This window comes from Leucoraja erinacea, chromosome 31, assembly GCF_028641065.1.
Source record: "Leucoraja erinacea ecotype New England chromosome 31, Leri_hhj_1, whole genome shotgun sequence".
Lineage (NCBI taxonomy): Eukaryota > Metazoa > Chordata > Chondrichthyes > Rajiformes > Rajidae > Leucoraja > Leucoraja erinaceus.
In genome coordinates, this window is record NC_073407.1 from 23,623,257 (window position 1) to 23,647,800 (window position 24,544).

Consider the following 24,544-nt stretch of genomic DNA (forward strand, 5'->3'; position numbering starts at 1 on the left):
GCTGAATGACTGTCTACCCGGAGAAAACCCACGCTGTCACAGGGATGAACAAACAAACTCCGTGCAGACACCACACATAGTCAGGATCTAACCCGGGTCTTTGGCGCTGTATGGCAGCAACTCTGCCGCTGTGCCGCCCCATTAGTTTCACTTGGCAACAAGTTCGGCGAGAACCTTGTGTGCCGCAGATACGATAGCGGCGTTTAAGGGGCTTTTTTGCAGCAAAGAAACTCGCTGTCTGACTGCAACGCTGACGATTTCTCCCCCGGATTGAAGCGCGCCAACGGTAACAGTAATCGACACTCAATCATTCCGAGCTAATTCCACGTTTAACACCACAGCAGGTCCTCCGTGTTCCAGACAGCAGAAGTTCCTACCGTAACACTTCATCATGTCCACTGTGTTTGCCCAAGAAATTGGGAACACAGTGTTCTCAAGCCCTTCGAAGTCATAAAATACACGGTGGTTGATGGCTTTTACACATGGTATTACTTAGTCCAGCTTTTTCCCCCCTCTGCCAGTTATGGCCAAAGTCAGTTCCCATTGAAAGGAATAGCGATTTCATACATTCCTACCAATAAATAAGGAAAAAGAGGCATGCAGTTACTCTTGGCTGTTGAAGTGCCGAGCAGTACTGAAACACCATAGGCTTGATATACAACATCCTCTCATAGAGAGAGCGGCCTCCGCTGTTCTGTTAGACTGAGGTCAGGCCACAATAAAATGTACTTCCACAGCAAAGTCAACATGTTCTCTGATTGTCATATATGCAATTCCATGTTAATGAATAACATTTTGTACGCAGTCTGTAAATTTCACACCCCCTGTGAATTATGTTTCGTTTAGAGATACAGCTTCTTTGGCCCACTGAATCCGCACCGACCAGCGATCCTCGCACATTAACACACACCAGGGACAATTTTACATTTACACCGTCAATTAACCTACAAACCTGCACGTCTTTGGAGTGTGGTAGGGAACTGAAGATCTCGGAGAAAACCCACGCAGGTCACGGGGAGAACGTACAAACTCCGCACCGACAGCACCCGTAGTCGGGATCGAAACCTGGGTCTCTGCCACTGTAAGGCCAAGTTTATTACTGCCATTTGATTCTCAAATTCATCTTTTAGGTTGAGGTTTATTATTGTCACAGTTATAGAGTGATACAGAGTGGAAACAGGCCCTTTGGCCCAACTTGCTCACACCGGCCAATATGTCCCTGCTACATTGGTCCCACCTGTCCACATTTGGTCCATATCCTTCCAAACTTGTCCTATCCGTATTCCTGTCGAACTGTTTCTTAAACGTTGTGATGGCATCAACTACCTCCTCTGCCAGCTTGTTCCATACACCCACCGCCCTTTGTGTGAAAACACCTCTCAGACTCCTATTAAATCTTTTCCCCTTCACCTTAAACCTATGTCCTCTGGTCTCCGATTCACCTACTCTGGGCAAGAGACTCTGTACATCTACCCGATCTATTCCTCTCATGATCTTATTCACCTCTATAAGATCACCCCTCATCCTCCTATCACAGCTTGCTCAACCTCTCCCTATAGCTCAGACCCTCTAGTCCTGGCAACATCCTCATAAATCTCCTCTGTACCCGTTCCAGCTTGACAACGTGTTTCCTATAACACAGCGCCCAGAACAAAACACAATATTCTAAATGGGTTCTCACCAACGTCTTATACAACTGCAACATGACCTCCCAACTTCTATACACAATACTCTGGCTGATGAAGGCCGATGTGCTAAAATCTTTTTTGACCACCCGATCTCGCTGCGACTCCACCGTAAGGGAATTATACACCTAGATCTCTCTGTTGTAGAGCACTAGCAAGAGCCCTACCATTCACTGTGTGCACTGGGATGCTGTGACAATTTTAGTTTTGCATGCTCACTGACCAAATCAGATCATTCGATACAGAAATAGAATCAAGCGAGACTCAAACACAAGACAAAGATACAGAGTGCAGAATATAACTCTCAACATTATGGTATAACTAATTTCAGAGACAGATCCTAATGTCCAAACTGGAGTCGAGTTGAATCGGACAATACCCCAACTTACGGAAGGGCTGTCGAGGTGGCACTATGACACAAGGTGGCACAAGACAGGCCCCTTCACTGTCCATCTTAAATCCTCCCTAAAAACTCACTTTTATTCACTGGCTTTCGACACTGGCTGAGACATCGTTCCTGTTTTTAGTGCTTTTAATGTCTTTTAATTTTTACTGTTTTTATAGTCCTGTCGTCTTTATGGTTTTAGTAGTTTGTAATAACTTTTTGTTGACTTCCCATGCACAGCACTTTGTGGTAACTGATGTTGTCTAAAAGCGCTTTATAAATAAAGTTATTATTATTATTATTATCAGCAGTAGAGTTGCTGCCTTACAGCACCAGAGACCCAGATTTGATCCTGACTACAGGTGCTGTCTGAACGGAGTTTGTACGTTCTCTGCACGACTGCGTGGGTTTTCTCCGGGTGCTCCATTTTCCTCCCACACTACAAAGACGTGCAGGTTTGTACGTTAATTGGCTTTGGCACAGACTCGGTGGACTGAAGGGCTGGTTTTCGCGTAGTATCTCTAAACTAAAGAAGACTGCACAAAAGTCAGATAACAGAGAGGACAGGAGCAGTGAGAAGAAGGAATGACTTGGGTGAGACTAATCTTTGATTATGTTGTCTGCTTTTCCAAAGCAAGATGTAGATGGAGTCATTGGTCTGTGTGAAGGACTGGGCTACATTATAAGTTCCCTTTGTTACCTCACTTCTCATTCAGCAGCTTCGTGCACTGCTGTTTGAACCCTTGTATGCTCTGTAAAGAATCATTTTGCTTTCAACAGCATTCTACGGGTGCTCACTGTACGGAGTTTGTACGTTCTCCCCGTCACCTGTGTGGGTTTTCTCCGGGATCTTCGGTTTCCTCCCACACTCCACAGTCGTACAGGTTTGTAGGTTAATTGGCTTGGTATAAGTGTAAATTGTCCCAAGTGTGTGTAGGATAGAGTTAATGTGCGGGGATCGCTGGTCAGTGCGGACTCGGTGGGCCGAAGGGCCTGTTTCTGTGCTGTATCTCTAAACTAAACCAAAACTCAACTAAACTGTGACCTCTGTTGGTCCAGTCAAACCAATACTACTTACTGCAAGGCTTTGGAACTAAGGGTGCCAGAATATCGGTGGTGGACCGGTATACTTTGGGATGAAAAGATCCCTCTCACACCGACCAAGAAGTGTCAAACTGTCAAACCCCAGTTTTCTTTTCTCTTTCTCCTTTTAGTTTAGTTTAAGTTATTGTCACGTGTACCGAGGTACAGTGAAAAGCTTTTGTTGCGTTCCAACCAGTCGGCGGAAGGACAATACATGATTACAATCGAGCCGTTCACAGTGTACAGATATACGATAAGGCGATAACGTTTAATGCAAGACAAAGCCAGCAAAGACGGATCAAAGACAGTCCGAGGGTCACCAATTAGGTAGTTAGTAGTTGGGAACAACATGAATGATGTTGAGTGCAAGACAAAGATCAGTAAAGGTAGTCCGAGGGTCTCCAATGAGGCAGGTAGTAGATCAGGACTGATCTCCAGCTGTGGTAGGATGATGAGTCATAATTTTACAAGATTCAATCGAGCCATGACCCGCCCCGAGTTACTCCGGCATTTGTGTCTAAACCAGAGTTACAGTTCGTCTTCAACTAAGTAGGACCTTTGAGGTTGAACAGCCACCACACAAGCACCAGGCAAACTGAGAATTAGTTGGGAATGCAGGGAGAATAGACACTTCTTTCCACAAATGCAGAGTGGGAATCTTGGCACAGGAGGTAATGCGTCCACGCCAATGTCCTTCCCATCCCCCACACTGACCTTTCCGTCCTCGGACTCCTCCGAGTGAAGCCCAGCGCAAATTTGAGGAACAGCATCTCATATTTCGCTTGGCAGCTTACGTATGAATATTGACTTATTTAACTTCAGGTAATCCCTGGCATTCCCTCTCTCTCTCCATCCCTCCGCCTCCCAAGTCACGATTTCACCCAACAGCTAGCAATGACCTGTTTCCTTAATCATCGTTACTTTTCTGCATATCTTTCATTCATTGTTCTTTATCCCTCTACATCATCCTCTATATCTCTTGTTTCCATTACCGCTAGCCAGTCTGAAGAAGGGTCTCGACCCGCAAAGTCATCCATTCCCTCTCTCCGGAGATTCTTCCCTGTCCCGCTGAGTTATTCCAGCACTTTGTGTCTATTGACTGGGAATGTGTAAGCTTTGGCTAAAAGGGGAGCCAAGCAGCTGAACACAAGACACTCCTGGGAGGAGGACTCGCAGATGTTTGTTCAAAGCATGCAGATGTTGTTTACTGAGGGAACTGAGAGAACTGAAGAAGGGTCGTGACCCTTCGCGAAACATCACCTGTCCATGTTCTCCAGAGATGCTGCCTGACCCGCTGAGTTACTCCAGCACTTTTTGTCCTTTTGAACTGCAGATGCTGGTTTAAATCGAAGATAGACACAAAAAGCTGGAGTAACTCAGTGGATCAGGCAGCATCTCTGCAGAAAGGGAATTTATGATGTTTTTGGTAATTGAAAATAGGTGCAGGAGTAGGCCATTTGGCCCATCGAGCCAGCACCGCCATTCAATATGATCATGGGTGATCATCTAAAATCAGTACCCGTTCCTGCTTTCTCCCCATAACCTTTGATTCCATTAGCCCTAAGAGCTATATCTAACTCTCTCTTGAATACATCCAATGAATTGGCCTCCACTGCTTTCTGTGGCAGAGAATTTCACAGATTCACAACTCTCTGGGTGAAAACGTTTTTTCTCATCTCAGTCCTAAATGGCCTACCCCTTATTCTTAAACTGTGACTCCAGGTTCTGAACTCCCCCAACATCGGGAACATGTTTCCTGAGTCAAGCCTGTCCAATTCCTTAAGAATGTTATATGTTTCTATAAGAATCCCTCTCATCCTTCAAATCCTTCTCAGACACATTTTCAGATGCTGAATGCCATGAGGCAGGAATACAATGATAAGCAGAGGGAATTTAAAAAGGTCTGAAGATATCACAGCAGGTCTGCACTTACAATTTGTTAGAAGGAACTATATATGCTGGTCTTCACAAAAGCTAGAATGCTGTAAATGCTGGAGGTACTTGCCCAACCCCGCTGTGTTATTTCAGCACTTTGCATCTTTTTCTGCTTGGACCACCTCCACATTGTAGGTTGGATATTGCCCCAGAAATGTTTCTTCAGGCAAAGAACAATGGAAAACACTTGATAGACACAACAAGCTGGAGTAACTCAGCGCGACTGGCAGCATCTCTGCATAGAAGGAATGGGTGGCGTTTTGGGTCGAGACCCTTCTTCGGCAAGCCCAGTGTAATGTGGCACAGTTGGAAGTCTTGGAAAGCATGAAGAAAGGAGAAGAGTGTGACTTCAAAAAAGGACAATGGGGGAGAGGAGATGGAGTCAACCAGGTTTTTGTGTCTATCCAGCGATTGTCAAAACTAATTTCATAAAATCTAGTAAAGTATCATTCGTTTTTTAGTTTAGTTTAGAGATACAGCGTTGAAACAGGCCCTTCGGCCCACTGGGTCCATGCCGCACACTAACACTATCCTACACGCACACGGGACAATGTTTACATTTACCAAGCCAATTAACCTACGTCTTTGGAGTGTGGGAGGAAACGGAAGATCTCGGAGAAAACCCACACAGGTCACGGGGAGAAGGTACAAACTCTGTCCAGACAGCACCCGTCGTCAGGATCGAACCCGGGTCTCCGGCGCTGCATTCACTGTAAGGCATCAACTCTACCGCTGCACCACCGTGACTGCCCGTGTCCAATAGACATGACCTTTAAATACACAAGACACTGTCTATTCTGCGGGTGCAAAATAATACTGTACATTGAACGATTGAAGCTAAAACAGGAATCAATTATAAAGGCGCCTACAGTCGCTGGGAGTTAATCATTTGGCTTCTCATACAGTTCAATGACCCATCGTTCTATCATTTAACTGCTGATTTATTACCTTTGCCACACCTGCTGTAAAATCCCAAGCACTTGACTACCTTAACAACTAAAAAACTATTGATGTTTGGTTTAGTTTAGAAATACAGCATGGAAGCTGGACATGGAATACAACATGGAGCCTTCCAAGACAGTGGATATATTTAAGGCAGAGTTGATTGGAACAGGTGTCAAGGGTTACGGGGAGAAGGCAGGAAAATGGGATTAGGCGGCAGAGATCAGCCGTGGTTGAACGGCGGAGTGGACTCGATGGGCCGAATGGCCTGATTCTACTCCTAGAACTTGTGAAGCAGGCCCTTCGGCACAATCAGAGAACTGGGTTCAATCCTGACTACGGGTGCTGTCTGTACCGAGTTTGTACGTTCTCCCCGTGACTGCGTGGGTTTTCTCCGAGATCTGTCCTATCCATGTACCTGTCTAACTGTTTCTTAAACGTTGGGATAGTCTCTGCCTCGACTGCCTCCTCCGGCAGCTCGTTCCATACACCCACCACCCTTTGTGTGAAAAAGTTACCCCTCAGATTCCTATTAAAATCGTTATCCCTTAACCTTATAAGTTGCATCGGTTCAACTAATGTCTGTGACAAAGGTCCTGGCACTTAGCAAAGAGCACAATCTCACTCTGCATCCTGAATTCCCAATGCAGAAAGAGATGAAATTCATCACCATAAAATCATTTGTTATTCATTTTTTATTGACATTTGATTGCACCACTAATCTCTGCCTCCCAAAAGAGGTCAAGATGAGATAGCAAACTCGGGTTTTCCTTTCCATTTCAATCACAAGAGATAACAGGAGCCAATGACTTTTAATTAGCCTTGAATAAGTGCATGGTAGACATAATAAATACAGGCAATGGACTGTAATGGCGATCCTGGGTAACATTCCTCTCTCCGTGAAGCCATTACACATATAGTTTGGGAAATCTGATGCATGGCTGGCTCATCCATCAGTTTTATTCAGTAAAATGGAAGTGCTATTAGTTTTGTTATAGCCTTGAGTTCTCTGGACTTGCCTTCACACACACCCACACATACACACACACACACACATGCACGCACACATACACGCTCACCCACACATACACGCTCACATACACGCTCACCCACACATACACGCTCACCCACACATACACGCTCACATACACGCTCACCCACACATACGCGCACACACATACAAACATGCCCACACATACACGCACACCCACACACGCACACCCACATGCACACATGCACACACACACACACGCACACATATACACACGCACACACACACACACACACATGCACACACACACACACATGCACACACATATACTCGCACACCCACACATACACGCACATGCACACGCACACACAAACATGTGCACACACACACCCACACATACACGCACACATACACCCACATACACATGGACATACATGCACACACACACACACACACACACACACACACACACACACACACACACACACACACACACACACACACACACACACACACACACACACACATATATCGGCCCCCGATGTGAACTAATGCATTTATAGAGTTATAGAGTGATACCGCATGGAAACAGGCCCTTCAACTAAACTTGCCCACTCCGGCCAAAATGTCCCATCTACACTCGTCCCATCTGCCTACATTGGCTCCATTTCCCTCTAAACCTGAGCTGTCCATGTACCTGTCTAACTGTATCTCTCATAATTCCTCTCCTAATTTTGTACACCTTTATAAGATCGCCTCTTATCCTCCTGTGCTCCAAGGAATAGAGTCCTAGCCTGCTCAACCTCTCCCTATAGCTCAAGTACTCGAGTCCTGGCAACATCCTCGTCAATCTTCTCTGCACCCTTTAAAAATATTGTGTAACAATATATGGTTAAACCTCAATAATTATTAGCCCCGTGATGGCAGTAGCTTTACTGAGAGTTAACTTAGAAAGGTAGTCACCATTTTACAGCTCTAACCTCTGATTAGATTTTGACACTTCAACAACTATTGGGGGAAAATGTTCAGTTATTTTTATTTTGCTACTATTCAATGCAGATGTGGATCAGCTGTTTGCCATGTAACTTTGCAAGCCTTAAGCCTCGCCAGTATGTGATTACGACAGACACAAAAAGCTGGTGTAACTCAGCGGGACAGGCAGCATCTCTGGAGAGAAGGAATGGGTGACGTTTCGGATCGAGACCCTTCTTTAACCTTAAGCCACGCCAGTGAGTGAATAGCTAGGTTGTCTCGATGCTTCCCAGGTTTGTTATTTTCTATACTGCGCAGAAAAATATTGTTTGGCATATGACTTTTACAGATTGTAAGCAACAACTGAACACATTGGTAGCAGGGTGGCACAGCGGTCGAGTCGCTGCCTCACAGCGCCAGAGACCCGGGTTCGATCCTGACTGTGGGCGCTGTCTGTACGGAGTTTGTACGTTCTCCCCGTGACCTGCGTGGGTTTCCTCCGAGGTCTCCGGTTTCCTCCCACACTCCAAAGACGTCCACGTACAGGTGAATGTTAATTGGCTTGGTATGAATGTAATTATATACTGTTCGTAGTGTGTGTAGGATAGTACTTGTGTGCAATGATCGCTGGTCAGCGCGGACTAGGTGGGCCGAAGGGCCTGTTTCCGCGCTGTATCCCTAAACTAAACTAAACATTTTTTCTCCAAGCACAGGGCTCCGTGCATGCCCACAGACATATTTTCAAGGTCGAAGCGTCCACAATAAGTGACTGAGCTTCGGAGAATGTATGCAGAGGCTGGTCTGCCTCTGTACACGGGGCAAAGGTGAGGAATAATGTGATTCAGAAAGCTTGCCAGTCGCGGTGAGGCATTTACGTGTAGATGATGAACGATGCAAGACTTCCAACTCTTCCACACACGGCAACAACATGCACTGTGCAGGAAGGGAACTGCAGATGTTGGTTTAAACCGAAGATAGACAAAAAAAGATGGAGTATGCCCCTGTCCCACTTAGGAAACCTGAACGGAAACCTCTGGAGACTTTGCGCCCCACCCAAGGTTTCCGTGCGGTTCCCGGAGGTTGCAGGTGGTTGCCGGAGGTTGCAGGTAGTGGAAGCGGGTAGGAACCTCCGGGAACCACACGGAAACCTTGGGTGGGGCGCAAAGTCTCCAGAGGTTTACGTTCAGGTTTCCTAAGTGGGGACGGGGGCATAACTCACTGGGACAGGCAGCATCTCTGGAGAGAAGAAACGGCTGGTGTTTCGGGTCGAGGCCCTTCTTCAGACTGAGAGTCAGGGAGAGGGAAATGAGGGATATGGAAGGGTACAAAGAGCATGTGAGGTGTGAAACGTAGAGCGGGAACAGCGAGAGAGGGTGTTGCTGAACTCTCGTCGGAGGGAGGAGGAGAACTTGCTCAAAGTAGACGCGCCTTGCGGAGATTTCTCAGTGGAGCGGTCAAAATTTGTACGCATTTTGACGGTGACAGTAAGACATGATGGCAGCTTGGGTGTGGAATTTAAGGGTTAACGAATCGTGTAGCCAAAATGAAACAGTTGCTCTGTTAAACGCGAAAAGAATCTGGAGATTTGTAATTTACCAGAGGACATGCTTGACTTCTGTGAAGTTGTGTAAATAGCTCTTCATTAAAGTATCCGTGGTAGGCTGGTAACCTTTCATGCAATCAGTTGTCTGTTTGTTATTTAGAAAGACTGCAAACAAAGACAAGCTGGAGCAAAAATAAATGAACTGATCATTAAGGCGATGGAGTCTGAGTGATCATTCACAAGATCGGAGATGTGCGGGAAGAATGAGAAGCAGTGGATGTGACTGCAATATTGGAGACACAGATACAATTGAACGTGCTTGGGGTTGGCTGCTTCTCTATGTCACAACCTTTTAATGCAATCAGCTTTATTGCTCAGCAGGCAAGAGATCTGTGGGAGGAAGTTATTGCCAAACAATAGCCAGCAACGAGGTCGAAATGCGGAAGACTATCAATCAATCAATCAATCAACCTTTATTGTCATCTTGCAAGCAACAGAGGTGCTGAACCTAATCCAGGGGTCACAGTTTAAGAATAAGGGGCAGGCCATTTAGGACTGAGATGCGGAAAAACTAATTCACCCCGAGAGTTGTGAATCTGCGGAATTCTCTGCCACTGAAGGCAGTGGAGGCCAATTCACTGGATGCTTGCAAGAGAGAGTTAAGGGCCTGTCCCACTGTACGAGCTAATTCAAGAGCTCTCCCGAGTTTAAAAAAAAATCAAACTCGTGGTAAGCACGTAGAATGTACGTAGCGGGTACGTCAGAGCTCGGGACGTCTCTTAGCGGCTCGTAACGCTAACGGCAGGTACTCGGGAAACGCGGTAAGCTCGTGAAGATTTTTCAACATGTTGAAAAATGTCCACGAGAGCCCCGAGTACCTACGAGCGGCTATTACCGTAATTCTCCGAGTTCGAATCAGGGGAAACTTTGGAGAACTCTTGAATCAGCTCGTACAGTGGGACAGCCCCTTTAGATAGAGCTCTTAGGGCTAACAGAATCAAGGGATATGGGGAGAAAGCAAGAATGCTTTTGTGTTTTATGTTTTATTCTCAATTGTTTACTGTATGTCGTGTTGTTACTTGCAAGCGGAGCACCAAGGCAAATTCCTTGTATGTGTACATACTTGGCCAATAAACTTATTAATTTATTCATTGTGTCCAGCTTCACTCTTGGCAGTTTTCAGAAAACAACACCAAGCAGGGATTGCAAATTAGTTCAGCAAGACAATTCACGAGTCGACTGGTGTCCAAACGTGGCTTTAGAGAAGGAGGAACAACACAAGATAAAGGCTTGACGGAGGCAGTCGCAGTGGAACAATGAAACAAGCAACCTAAAGTCACCCTGAATTACAAAACTTACTTCAGCAATTCAGCTGAATTTAATACAATTAGTTCTTTTTTAAATTGTGTGCCAACAAAACTGCAGTTTTTGCAATCAGCGTAACATCCTAGCTGTCATTATATTACCCAACTGGCATAGGAATCACTGATTACACTGCACATCTGTGCAACAGCATGATATTAAAGAATTATATCAGGCGCGGTGGAGCAGCGGTAAAGTTGCTGCCTCACAGCGCCTGAGACCCGGTTTCGATCTTGACTACAGGCGCTGTCTGTACGGAGTTTGTACGTTCTCCCCGTGACCTGCCTGGGTTTTCACCGGGAGCTCCAGTTTCCTCCCACACTCCAAAGACTTGGGTAAAAGACTTGGCTTTGGTAAAATTGTAAATTGTCCCCGGTGCATGTAGGATAGAGCTAGTGTGCGGGGATCGCTGGTCGGCGCGGTCTCGGCGGGCTGAAGGGCCTGTTTCCGTGCTGTGTCTCTAAACTAAACTAAACTAAATATTAAGTGGCTTGAAATGTGGAGAGAAGGTCAAATTTTGGAGAAAAACAGTATTTCTTTAAAAATAATCATGGAGTCCTTTGCCTGTGGAGTTCATACACTTTATTTCCCATTAAGTGATCCATGAATCCAGAAGGGATAGAGGAAACAGCTGCATTTAGCCACTAGAGATTCAACTGACCTCTTTTTCCTAAAAAATGGCTGTGAAAATTCACGTCACTTGTCGATTTCAAGTTGTGCATTTAATTCCCAATTATTGGCCTTCTATCTGAAGAAACGTAACTCTTTCTGATGGCATATACAAAAGCACCTCCAAATGTTCATCAAAATGTTTAAGAAGGAACTGCAGATGCTGGAAAATCGAAGGTAGACAAAACTGCTGGAGAAACTCAGCGGGTGAGGCAGCATCTATGGAGCGAAGGAAATAGGCAACGTCTCGGCCCGAAACGTCACCTATTCCTTCGCTCCATAGATGCTGCCTCACCCGCTGAGTTTCTCCAGCATTTTTGTCTACCTCCAAATGTCACTTCATTTCACGAATGTGACGAATAAAACCGTATTGTATTGTATTGTATTGTATGTTTATCTCCAGTTTCCCTCTCCCCAGTCTCTCAGCCTGAAGAACGTATTCGATCTGAAATGTCACCTATTCCTCTCTCCAGGGATGTAAAAATAAAAGTTCTGGGCCTGCCAGCGATGCTGTTGGCGGGCATCAGCCTGGTGCATGCAGCCTCAGATAATGCACTGAAGTGGAGACTTCATTTGCTACAGACCTTGGGGTTTGATCATCACCTTAATGGTCTGTCTAAGAAGCCGACAGCAACTTCACAGGACCCGATGAAGTCCCAGGATTCTCTTACAGATACTTTAAGGCAGTGATGCTTTACAGGTTTATTTTCTCAGAGTTTAGTTTAGTTTAGAGATACAGCAGGGAAACAGGCCCTTCGGCCCACCGAGTCTACGGCGACCAGCAATCCCCGCACGCTCTAACACTAGACTAGGGACAATTTACAATTTTACCTGCACGTCTTGGGAGGAAACCGGAGCTCCCGGACAAAACCCACGCAGGTCACGGGAAGAACGTGCAAACTCCGTACAGACAGCGCCCGTAGTTAGGATCGAACCCGGGTCTCTGGCGCTGTAAGGCAGCAACTCTACTGCCATGCCACCCCAGAGTTGGAGTGGAGGAGTTAGGGACAGGAAGTTGAGATGGTCTGGCTGGTAACAAATAAACAATAAAATAATTGGCTTCAGACCTAAAATGTAACTGTAATCATTCCGCCTCCTTTAATCCCTTTAATAAATTCCGATATCACAGGCTCTTGGAGGGAGCACAGCTATAAGAGCCGGCAAGATAATTAGACTGAGAGGCAACGTTATTAGATGCCGGTGGTAATTCCAGTGGCTTCAGAAATGAACCATGGCTAATGGGAAAGTGAGCAATTATTACTGCCTTCGCTGTGTTGATTACATTAGATTTATTGCTGTGGAAATGCTCCTTTTTCTCACATCCAGATGGGATGTATTTCCCCGCTGGGTAAATTACCTGCACGCAGCCAGCTTTGCTGTGGGGTTTTCATTTTCTTTATTTGAAAATGCGACGTCACTCTTCGCTTCCCTGGGCTATTTCACCAACAGGCATTTAAATTGGAGATTGCTATTTTCATTGAAGATTGGCACAAAATGCTGGAGTAACTCAGCGGGCCAGGCAGTGTCTCTGGATGGAAGGTATGTGTGACGTTTTGGGTTGAGACCCTCTTTTTCTCCAGAGATGCTGCCTGACCCGCTGAGTTACTCCAACATTTTGTGTCTATCTTCGGTGTAAACCAGCATCTGCAGTTCCTTCCCACACATTTTCTTGTTTTCATCAGAAGGTAACTATTAGATGTACATGTAAACCATTTTCCCTTGAAATTAGATTACACTAGACCAAGTGCAGACCCGTTGGTGTGATCCCCCAACCCAATATTCCACCATGCACCCGTCTCCTCCAACGGAACTGAACCCATTCCCAAATGTAAGATTCCAGCACTCCCCTGCCTCCCTCAGCAGTGGATTAAAAAAAAAATCCAATTTCACCTCTTCTGCCTGCTGCAGCAGTTCCAATTGCAATACCAATTTGCCCTCCTCCTCCTGTTGAAGCACTTGCTGTGATATCCCATTGAGGTGAAAAGTTCAGAGTGTTCCTGTCTTGCAACTTTGTTTTGAAGTGTGTTGGAAGCTGATAGGAAGGAGCAGCGAATCAAAAGGAAGAAAGGCAGCCGGCATCCGGATGGACGGACGGCAGGCGGCAGCCACAGACTTTTATATAATAATAATAGATAGATAGATAGCATACAAACACTTGATCCAAGTTCTATTGGGTCTGCTCCCCCAATGGTGTGATCCCCCAACCCAATATTCCACCATGCACCCGTCTCCTCCATTGGAACTGAGCCCGTTCCCAAATGTAAGATTGCAGCCCTCCCCTGCCTGCTGCAGCAGTGAAAAGTTCAGTGTTCCTCTCTTGCAACTTTGTTTCGAAGTGTGTTGGAAGCTGACATGTAAATTTATTTTTTGAAATACTTGGGGGTGGGTGGGAGAAGGAATTGATTAAAAACGTGCACTTCAACACGACGAAATGAAATGAGGAGCGGATACTTAGAAAGAAAAGCGAAATCTCTACCGAAATGGAAAATATCTCGGAGATTGAGCGTCTGGATTGGGCGTGGCAATAAATCAAAGGAAGAAATGCAGCCGGCAGCCGTACATGCAAATGAATCCATTCCGATTGGACATCTAACATGGTCGCTTGAACCGTACGGCCTCGCGGGGCCGGTCCCACTTTGATCGCCGGAGCCGTATGGAGTAGTGCGGAGCTGGTCCCGACATCGCGCGGGGCTCCGTAAAACTGACCGTGTTCAAAAATTCCGCACGGCAACGGCCTGCCGGCCCACAGCCGCCTCGACGCCGTACGCACTGCCTCGATGGGCATACGCAGCGTCTTGACGCCGTACGTCACCCGCGAACTTCCCACGGACTTCGCTCGAACTTCACGTCACTCACTCGACCTCCGCGCGGCCCCCGCTTCCGGTGTGGTTGCGCTTGCCGCATGCAGGTCGCATGCTCGTGGGACCGGCCCTTCAGGCAGCAACCCGACTGCTGCACCACCCTGTCTTCCTGTGTCCGTTCTCCGACAGATCTAATGTTTAGTGCCAAGGTGCACAAAATTGCTGGAGAAACTCAGCGGGTGCAGCAGCATCTATGGAGCGAAGGAAATGTTTAGTGCCACTCTGTGATCTTTTCCCACAGACCGGTAATAGGCAGCAATTTAACATCTTATGCAGATCTGAATCCAATTAAAGTACAAATGCAATTTCACTCGGGGAAGAGATTTCATAATTAAACCCTTACTCACACTTGCCACCCACCGCCTCTTGTGTAGAACTTGATCTTGCAGCTTGTTTGTCTTCCCTGAGATTCATTGATCAGTTTAATAATCAGGTCAGGAGATTCTCGGAAGCCGTCAATGTTCCATGGTGCATCTCAAATGGCAGAATCAACCGAGGATACAGGAATGGGAAATCACCTACACGCCTGGGCATCATGGTGGTACAATGGTAGAGTTGCTGCCTCACAGCGCCAGATACCCGGGTTCGATCCTGACTACAGGTGCTGTCTGTACGGAGTTTGTACGTTCACCCCGTGCTCTGCGTGGGTTTTCTCCGGGATCTCCGGTTTCCTCCCACACTCCAAAGACGTACAAGTTTGTAGGCCAAGTGTCTTGGTATAGTTGTAAATTATCTCTAGTGTGTGGGATAGTGTTAGTGTGCAGTGATCGCTGGTCGGCACGGGCTCGGGGGGAGGGGAGGGGGGGGCGAAGGGCCTGTTTCCGCTCTGTATCTTGATCTGTAAACTAAACCTGCTTCTCTTGGGCATCTCAGCTGATTTGAGATCAGGTAGCTCTGTAAATTTAGTTTTCAGTTCAGAGATACAACGTGTGATATCATCACTTGATTCCTACCTTAGTAACTGAAGTTCTCAACCACATTTAATTTAGTTCACTGTCAGATTGAGTACACAGGGAAATTGGAGGAACAGCATCTTAAATTTTGCCTGGGCAGCTTTGTAACCAAGAGGCATGAATATTGAATTCTCTATCTTCAAGTAACCATTGCATTCCCTCACTCTCTCCATCCCTCCCCAACCCTGGTCCTCTTGCTAATCTCACCGCTTGTATCCCTTGGCAATCCGCAGCCCACGATGGATCAGGAAAATGTCAGGAAAATGCAGACTCTGCTTTGTCCTGAACCTTCCCATACCTCCCGTTTGCCCTTCCCTGACTCTCAGTCTGAAGAAGAGTCTCGACCCGAAAACCTCACCTATTCCTTCTCTCCAGAGATGTTGCCTGACCCGCTGAGCTACCCCAGCATTTTGTTTAGTTATCTATCTTTAGTTTGGGTCCATTTAGAGATACAGCATGGAAACAGGCCGTCTGGACAACTGAGTCTACACCAACCATCGATCTACGATTCACACACGTTTCGTGTTATCCCATTTTCATATCCACTCCCTACACTTTTCAAACTATGGGCCTCCAACATAACAACTCACACATCCTCGAAATGGCCTCTCCCACAGAACAAGGAACAACACAAAACATCTGAGCTCAAACAAAATGATGAAACTGCAATGCATTTTCACTTCTTATTTCCTTTGTGCCAATACCAGCTGTGAGCACTGGTTTCCTTTATTTTATTTCAGAGATACAGCATGGAAACAAGCCCTTCGGCCCACCGAGTCCGCGCCGACCACCGATCACCTGTCCACACTGGCTCAGTGCTGTTCCATTTTCATATCGCTCCCTACACACCAGGGGCAATTTACAGAGGGGCCAATTTGATCTACAAACCTGCACGTCTTTGGGATGTGGGAAGAAATAGGAGCGTCTCAGAGAAAACCCACGCGGTCACGGGGAGAACGTACAAACTCGTGTTTCCACGCTGTATCATTCTATGACTCTATGACAGCACCCGATGTCGGGATCGAACCCAGGTCTCTGGCGATGTGAGGCAGCAACTCTACCGCTGCGCCATGGTGCCTTGCATTTTCCGAAGGTATTTTACAAGGATGCGAAGCATATGCTCCTATCCGCAAGTAAATGCTGTAATCATGGACAGGTATTTACAACACAACTGCAACGAGCAACGGGCATATTTTTTTTCTAATCACATCTTTGGAATTGCAATGTCTAATCCAATAACTTCACACACACTGGCCCATTTATCATGCTGAGGTTGATTTATATTCATGACGTGATATCTTAACATCATCTGACTCCCCGTTTAAAACAGCAGTAAACAGAGCATCTCAATTGTGACTGCTACTGATTTCATATACGTGACTAATAATTCGCCAGATACATTCGCCGCACGCCCCGTTACTTCGAAGTTACATCAGCATTAATTTCACCACACATTCTCCCTTGGGCTGGCGTAATGGTTGACACCTCATTATTCTTTTGGCGTAAATGCAAGGGGTCGGCCCCAGCGCACTTTGAAGATGCCATAGAGGGGCTGAATTTTCGAATGCTCCTTCAACAATTTTCACTTCATTTCAGTTTCAGTTTAGTGTATTGTCACGTGCATCGAGGAATAGTGGAAAGCCTTTGTTGCGCGCTGACCAGCCAGCGGAAAGACAATAACACGATCACAATCTCTGAAGAAGGGTCTCGACCCGAAACGTCACCCTTTCATTCCTTCTCTCCAGAGATGCTGCCTGTCCCGCTGAGTTACTCCAGCTTTTTGTGGCTGTACACAATTACAATCGAGCTATCCCACTGAGTCCATGTTCTTGTGTTTGTGATCTCCATCTCTAGCTGCTCCCATGCACTCACTGACCATACCATTTCGTTCAGTGTAGTTTAGAGATACAGCGCGGAAACAGGCCCTTCGGCCCAGCGAGTCCGTGTCGACCAGCGATCCCCATTACACCAGCACACACTACACACAGTTTACAATTTTACCAAAGCCAATTAACCTACAAACCTGTACGTCTTTGGAGAGTGGAAGGAAACCGAAGAACCTCAGGTTTAATGGCAGTCTCCCTGCGGTATAACAAACTTCTTTTCTCTCCTTTCCCATTCTGACAAAGGATCTTCAACCTGAGGCATGGCAAAAATGCTGGAGAAACTCAGCTCCATAGATGCTGCCACTCCCGCTGGGTTTCTCCAGCATTTTTGTCTACCTTCGATTTTCCAGCATCTACAGTTTCTTCTTAAACAGTCAACCCAAAGCATAATTGTTTCTCTTCCCACAAATGCAGCCCGACCCGTTGAGCAGTTCCAATATTTTTGGTTTTATTTTGTCATAAGTGATAGACTTAGAACACTCAGTCCGTCACTCAATCATGGATGATCCATCTCTCCCTCCTAACCCCATTCTCCTGCCTTCCTCCCCTAACCCCTGACACCCACACTAATCAAGAATCAGTCTATCTCTGCCTTAAAAATATCCACTGACTTGGCCTCCACTGCCATCTGTGGCAAAGAATTCCACAGATTCACCATCCTCTGTCTAAAGAAATTTCTCCTCACTTCGTTTCTAAAATAACTTCCTTTAATTTTGTGTTATGAGTGTAAATCCTGGCTAAAATAGAGCCAAAATAAAGTAGAGGATTCATGCATTTACAAGGCCTGTTAGCCCTTTCTGTGTGAAAAGCCACAGGCTGCTAGCTGATGCCGGGAAGTCTAGGTCCCAGATCAGTATATCAGATAAGGAAGGTCCAAGTATCTTTGCAATTGTTGGTATATATGAGAATCTTGCGGAGGAACTCCAAGGTATTATAAATGCATGAGTTTGTTTGGATTACTGCAAAAGGGTTGTAAATATTGTAAATAATATTGCAAGACAGTTACCCTGCTGTTTGTTGATTGGCCAGAGTGTTAAGCCATGGCAGAATTGTTTTGTGTTCCAGGGTAAATGTTGCATTATTCAGTTAACCTGACTTCCTTCAAGAAGCTTCTATAAGAAACATTGTTTAAGACTCTCTGTAATTGGGTTGGGGAACTGTCAATAATGGATTGATGTAATTGATATGTATGATTGGATTGTAAGGAGAACCACCCCTGTGTAGTTCAGCCCCTCAAGATTCGTGGACCTATAAAAGGTAGTCCCCATTTTAGATTGGTGTTGATCTTCTGGAAGGGCGCTTGGGACTGCGTGATCTTTTCGGCAGTGTCTGCTTGCACGAGGCTGAAGGGCTTGGCCAGGCAGAGACAAGGATCGAACCAGCGATGGTTAGTTATCGTATAGGGGAATTTGTGTTTGTTCTAAAAATAAAGATGAGTTGGTCCAGTGCTTGAGTCAGTGTTTTTACTGAACTAGACTAGGGGGGTTAAACTTTAGGAGTGTATTTACATGAGGAGCTGCTGGAGGAGCAGATTGGTCACAGGCTTAGGGAACTGAATGTCTTTGTGCCACACTGCCACCCAAAACCACTGTGTTGGTGTCAATTGAATTGAATTGAATTGAATTGAATAAATTATATTAGCCAATATGTATACATACAAGGAGTTTGCCTTGCTGCTTTGCTCGCAAGCAACAACACGATATACAGTAGACAATTAAAAATAAAACATTATAATTTAAACATGTGAAGAATAAAATAAGATACCAGAGCAAAAAGAGGTGACACACTTTTGGCTGTTGAGCTACTGCTGGCTGGCTGGCGGCTTCGACAGTCCGGAGTCGCCTTCCAGAGGGAAGTGCTTCAAAGAGTTTGTGGCCAGGGTGACAGGGGTAAGAGATTGTCTTACCTGCTTGCTTCCTGGCCCTTGCAGTGTACAGTTCGTCGATGGGGGACAGGTGCATGCTTATTTAAGAGTTAAGGGTTAGACCAGTGGTTCCCAACGTGGGGCGTACGCCCCACAGGAGGGCAATTTGATTTTTAAGGGGGGGGCAATTGAGCGCAACAGAGGAGGTCTGGGTCCAAAAATTCGATTTTTATTTTTTTGGATTTTCCATCAGGTAAACATATGTAGTTTATGTTTCAGATGTTATTTTGAGTAAATAATTTTTTGTGGGTAAAAAAGGTCTTTATTGTGTAGTTATTACATAATCACCGCGCCATCGCTCTTCATGCACGTCACACGAAGCGCGCGAGGTCATGGGAGAACCTTATTTATTGAATTGGATTTAGAAATGCGATTCAAAGAGCTTTTGCTAAGTTACCCTTATAATATCTATTTCCTCCGTTTTCTCTCAAGGGAAAGCAATCCATTTTCTGAGAATTATTTATTTGTCTGCTCGTGCTAAAATGAGTGGTGCAAGCAAGAAGAAAGCTCGTCAGTATTCAGAGGGGGGGGGGCATCAGGATTTTAGAGGTGATTAGGTGGGGCATGGCCAAAAAAAGGTTGGGAACCACTGGGTTAGACACTCAAAACTTTAATTGTCATCTGCATTGACTCCTGAACAATGGGAGTCTTCCTTGTGGCACCATTATTGGCCCGAAAACAGAGCACTCATAGATAATATATAATAAACAAAAAAAAAATTAGTTAATAACCACAATACTGCCGCAGAAACATCCCTGAACTCCTTTGTGCAAGCAAAGACAGTCCATAGTTGAGGACAGTCTTTAGTTTAGCTTAGTTCAGAGATCCAGCGCAGAAATAGGCCCTACACCCCACCGAGTCCGCACCAACACACGAGGGACAATTGTAAATTGTGTGGGGTAGTGTTAATAGACCATAGACAATAGGTGCAGGAGTAGGCCATTCGGCCCTTCGTGCCAGCACCGCCATTCAATGTGATCATGGCTGATCATCCACAATCAGTAGCCTGTTCCTGCCTTCTCTCCATATCCCTTAACTCCGCTATCCCTAATGTGCGGGCATCGCTGGTTGGTGCAGACTCGGTGGGCCGAAGGGCTTTTTCTGCACTGTATCTCTGAAGTAAACTAAACTGAAACATCGTGTCGGAAGGAACTAAATCTTTATTGGGTGTCACATGGGCCTTCAATGATCATAATTGGATGTCCTATCCCCACTTACAGGAGATACCAACATGTAATGTAACGGTATGAATCAAAACCAATAAGGTCATTTCTAAACACGTGGTCGACTCACCGAAAGGTCATCTGGAAGACCTGACCCTGATTGACCTGCTGAGACTTGTTGTTGTAGCCGTGCAGCATTTCCACAAAGAGCGTGTCGTTGAGTTTGGCATCGAGCTTCTGGCACTTGGCACCATCGCACGACTCCGAGAGGAGCAGGCAGGACTTGCTGTCGGATGCCAACCTGTACTCCTCCACACAGCTGCCAGCAGAGAGAGAGAGAGAAGTTCGCCAATCAGACACAGCACTCAGAAGAGAATGAACCTCTCAAAGATCCATCAATGTGGAAAATCACCATTACAGGCCGTTTTACGATTTGGAATATTTACAGATCCTAACGTACATTTTTTAATATAAAATTGCTGCCAGTTGGTGTACCAGACAACTCTCGGGTTCAACACCTCTCTTATGTGGCCAATACATTAGTTTGGTTTAGAGATACAGCGGGGAAACCGGCGCTTTGGTTCACCGAGTCCGCGCCGACCACTGATCCCCGCACATTGACACTATCCTACACACACTAGGGACAATTCCACAATTTTTACTGAAACCAATTAACCAACAAACCTGTACGTCTTTGGAGTGTGGGAGGAAATCGGAGCACTCGGAGAAAACCCAGAGAACGTACAAACTCCGTACAGAACTGCTGCCTCACATAACTGAGACCTGGGTTCGATCCTGACTACGGGTGCCTGCAGTTTGTAGTTTGGAGTTGGTACATTCTCACTAGGACCGCGTTGGTTTTCTCCAGGTGCCCCGGTTTCCTCCCACACTCCTAAGACATTCAGGTTTGGCTAAAATTGTAAATAGGCCCCAGCGTGTGTAGGTTAGTGTTAGTGTTACTGTGCAGGATGATTGCTGGTCGCCGGGGACTTGGTGAGCTGAGGGGCCTGTTTTTGTGCTGTATCTCTAAAGTCTCAAGTCTGAAGCCAAGTCCCTTTGGCTGTGCAGCGGAGAACATGAAGCAGTATATCTATCACCCAGGGGAGACATTGTAAATAATGTCCTTGCGAATATTGAAATTTGCTCACAAATAAAATGAATCACAGGAGGAGAGAATGTTCAACATTCGATAAGAAGTTGGTGACAGCAAGAAAAATACCTGACGGAATTAAAAAATGTCCAAACTCAATCATTTCTATTTTGCACGAGTCGCCTTTACATGTTTTTACAGCTCAGTAATACAAATGCACACATTTGTTATCAAGACTCCATTACTAATATGATAAGTAAAGGCAGACTTTCCTTCTAAACCGGTTGGAAAGAATAATATAATCTCAAAATTCTATTAATGTTGCAACATTGTAAGCTCCATAACCAGTTTCGAGCAGTAACTATGCATTTTAAACAAACACTATTGTTTTCTGTATCTTCTTTGCACTCCATTGAAATGAGCTGAAATTGGAAAACTTTATTAAAAACTCTATTAACATGCACCTTAGAGGTAAAATCAAAATATCACCACACTGACAGTAGGTAAGAAACACTCCGTCTTATTTAACGTGCACTATTTCAAATGGCGATTAATTGCTTTCGTTCCCCGTTTGTTTACATAATAAATCTTTGTCATTAAACCCTTTGAAATCTCTAAAGAGCGATCTGTATTCAGACAGCGGAAACCACCAATAAAACTGGCACCTTGTTATATAGTGAATCTGGATCTTGTTTTAATGTATTTTGTTATTAGTCGAATTACGTCATAAGGACTACTCTAATCTCATCTGATTTTGTTTGGTTTATTTTATTATTGTCATGTGTACTGAGGTTCAGTGAAAAGCTTTTAGGGGTTACAAATGTCAGACTGAAGTTTAGGGGTTACAAATGTCATAGACAAGGCTCTGCAGTCAGTATAGCACATCATACAGGTAACTTGGGGAATTGGTTACAAACTTGAATCTCTAACCCACACTCGACATCCATGAAGTTTAGGACAGAGGTTTAGAGGTAACATGAGGGGGAACTTCTATACTCAGAGAGTGGTAGCTGTGTGGAATGAGCTTCCAGTGGAAGTGGTGGAGTCAGGTTCGATTTTATCATTTAAAAATAAATTGGATAGGTATATGGACGGGAAAGGAATGGAGGGTTATGGTCTGAGTACCCATTGAAATGAGCACAGAGAGATGGCCTGTTTCTGTGCAGTAATTGTTATATGGTTTTATGGTTATAAGACTGTACAAGATTACAATCAAGTTGTCCATGGTGTACAGGCACAGATTCCTGAGTTACTGAGTTTAGTTTCTTGTCATGTGTACCGAGTGCGTGCTAAATAATGCTTAGTGCAAGATAAAGTCCAGTAAAGTCTGATTAAAGAGAGTCCGAGGGTCTCCAATGAGGTAGATGGTAGTTCAGAACCGCTCTCTAGTTGTTGGTAGGATGGTTCAGTCACTGATAACAGCTGGGAAGAAACTGACCCTGAATCTGGAGGTGTGCGTTTTCACACTTCTGTACCTCTTGCCTAATGGGAGATGGGAGAAGTGGGATGAGACTCGTCCTTGATTCTGCTGGTGGCCTTGCCGAGGCAGCGTGAGGCGTAGATGGAGTCGATGTGTAGTTTCAGAGCCATTCACTTGTCAACAAAAGCATCTCGCAGCCATTTTGAAATGTCATTAAATAGACAAGGCTCTGCAGTCAGTATAGCATATCATACAGGTAACTTGGGGAATTGGTTACAAACTTGAATCTTTAACCCACACCTGGCATCCATCGGGCAGAGCGGAGAGCTGAAAATCTGTTGCATCAGTGTGCATGTTTGCATTTAATGAATTAAAATTGTGTCAAAGTTTTTAATAGTGACTGACCAGGAAGAGGGGATTAGTTTAATTGTAGTTTAGTTTATTGTCACCTGTACCGAGATACAGTCAAACACATTTCTTGCATGGTAATCAGTCAGCAGAAAGCCAATACGTGATTACAATCAACCCATTTACAGTGTATAGATACATGATAAGGGAATAATGTTTAGTGCAAGGTAAAGTCAAGTCCAATCAAGGATAGTCCAAGGGTCACCAAAGAGGAAGGTAGCAGTACAGCACAGCTCTTGAAGAAGATTCTATATTGCTCACACATGGACTTAATGTAACACATTTAAAAGGCTCTTGTATAGCAGCATGGATATGCTAGAAATTGAAGGATATGAATAACATGCAGGCAAAGGAGATTAGTGCTAACCAGTCAGCGGAAAGACAATATGTGATTACAATCGAGCCATTAACAGTGTATAGATACATGATAAGGGAATAACTTTTAGCGCAAAGTCTGATCAGGGATAGTTTGAGGCTCTCCAATGAGGTTGATAGTCATGGTAGGATGCTCTCTGGTTGTGGTAGGATGGTTCATTTGCCTAATAACAGCTGCCTGATAAATGGTGCCAAACATGCATTATTATATGCAAATGAATTTCACTGTGTAATGTTTAATTGCATATGTGACAATAAATATCTTTTGAACTATTGACTGAGGTAACAAACTTCACTTACCCACAGAACATGAGGATGTTGGTAGACAAGGGGTCTTCCGTTAAGGCCACTGTCTGCTGTAAGCAAAGCTGTTCACAGCCTCCATTAAATCCATCAGAACAATCAATTCCTTTGGTGTAGTCAAAGCACCCAGAGCCATCCCTCATGGGTCTGAGACCCACAGGACACTGAAAATGAGAGAAAGGTTGCCAGGGTATATAAAGGTTGACTCCAGTAATTTTGGAGGCATTTGATAGAATTAAAATTTCATAGATTCACATTTTCCTTATTTAAAAGTTGACAAGTCCAACCACTGAACTTAATTGCTCCCATTTGGCTGATTAGTTCGGCTTAGTTTAGAGACACAGAGCTGTAACGGGCTCTTCAGCCCACCGGGTCCGCGCCGACCAGCAATCCCCGCACATTAACACTACCCTACACACACTTGGGACATAAAAAAGCTGGAGAAACGTTGCCTATTTCCTTCTCTCCATAGATGCTGCTGCACCCGCTGAGTTTCTCCAGCTTTTTTGTCTACCTTCGATTTTCCAGCATCTGCAGTTCCTTCTTAAACACGCTTGGGATAATTTACAATTATACCGAAGCCCATTAACCGAC

At 45.2% G+C, this 24,544-nt stretch overlaps 1 protein-coding gene across 1 annotated transcript in view; it reads right to left on the minus strand.

Annotated features, from left to right (window-relative positions):
* Positions 1–24,544, minus strand: part of LOC129712119 (astrotactin-2-like) — an 863,305-nt gene that overhangs the window by 373,343 nt on the left and 465,418 nt on the right. Inside the window, 2 exon segments of the mRNA XM_055660334.1 lie at positions 20,485–20,673; positions 23,948–24,114. Coding sequence (XP_055516309.1) covers positions 20,485–20,673; positions 23,948–24,114 — 356 coding nt within the window.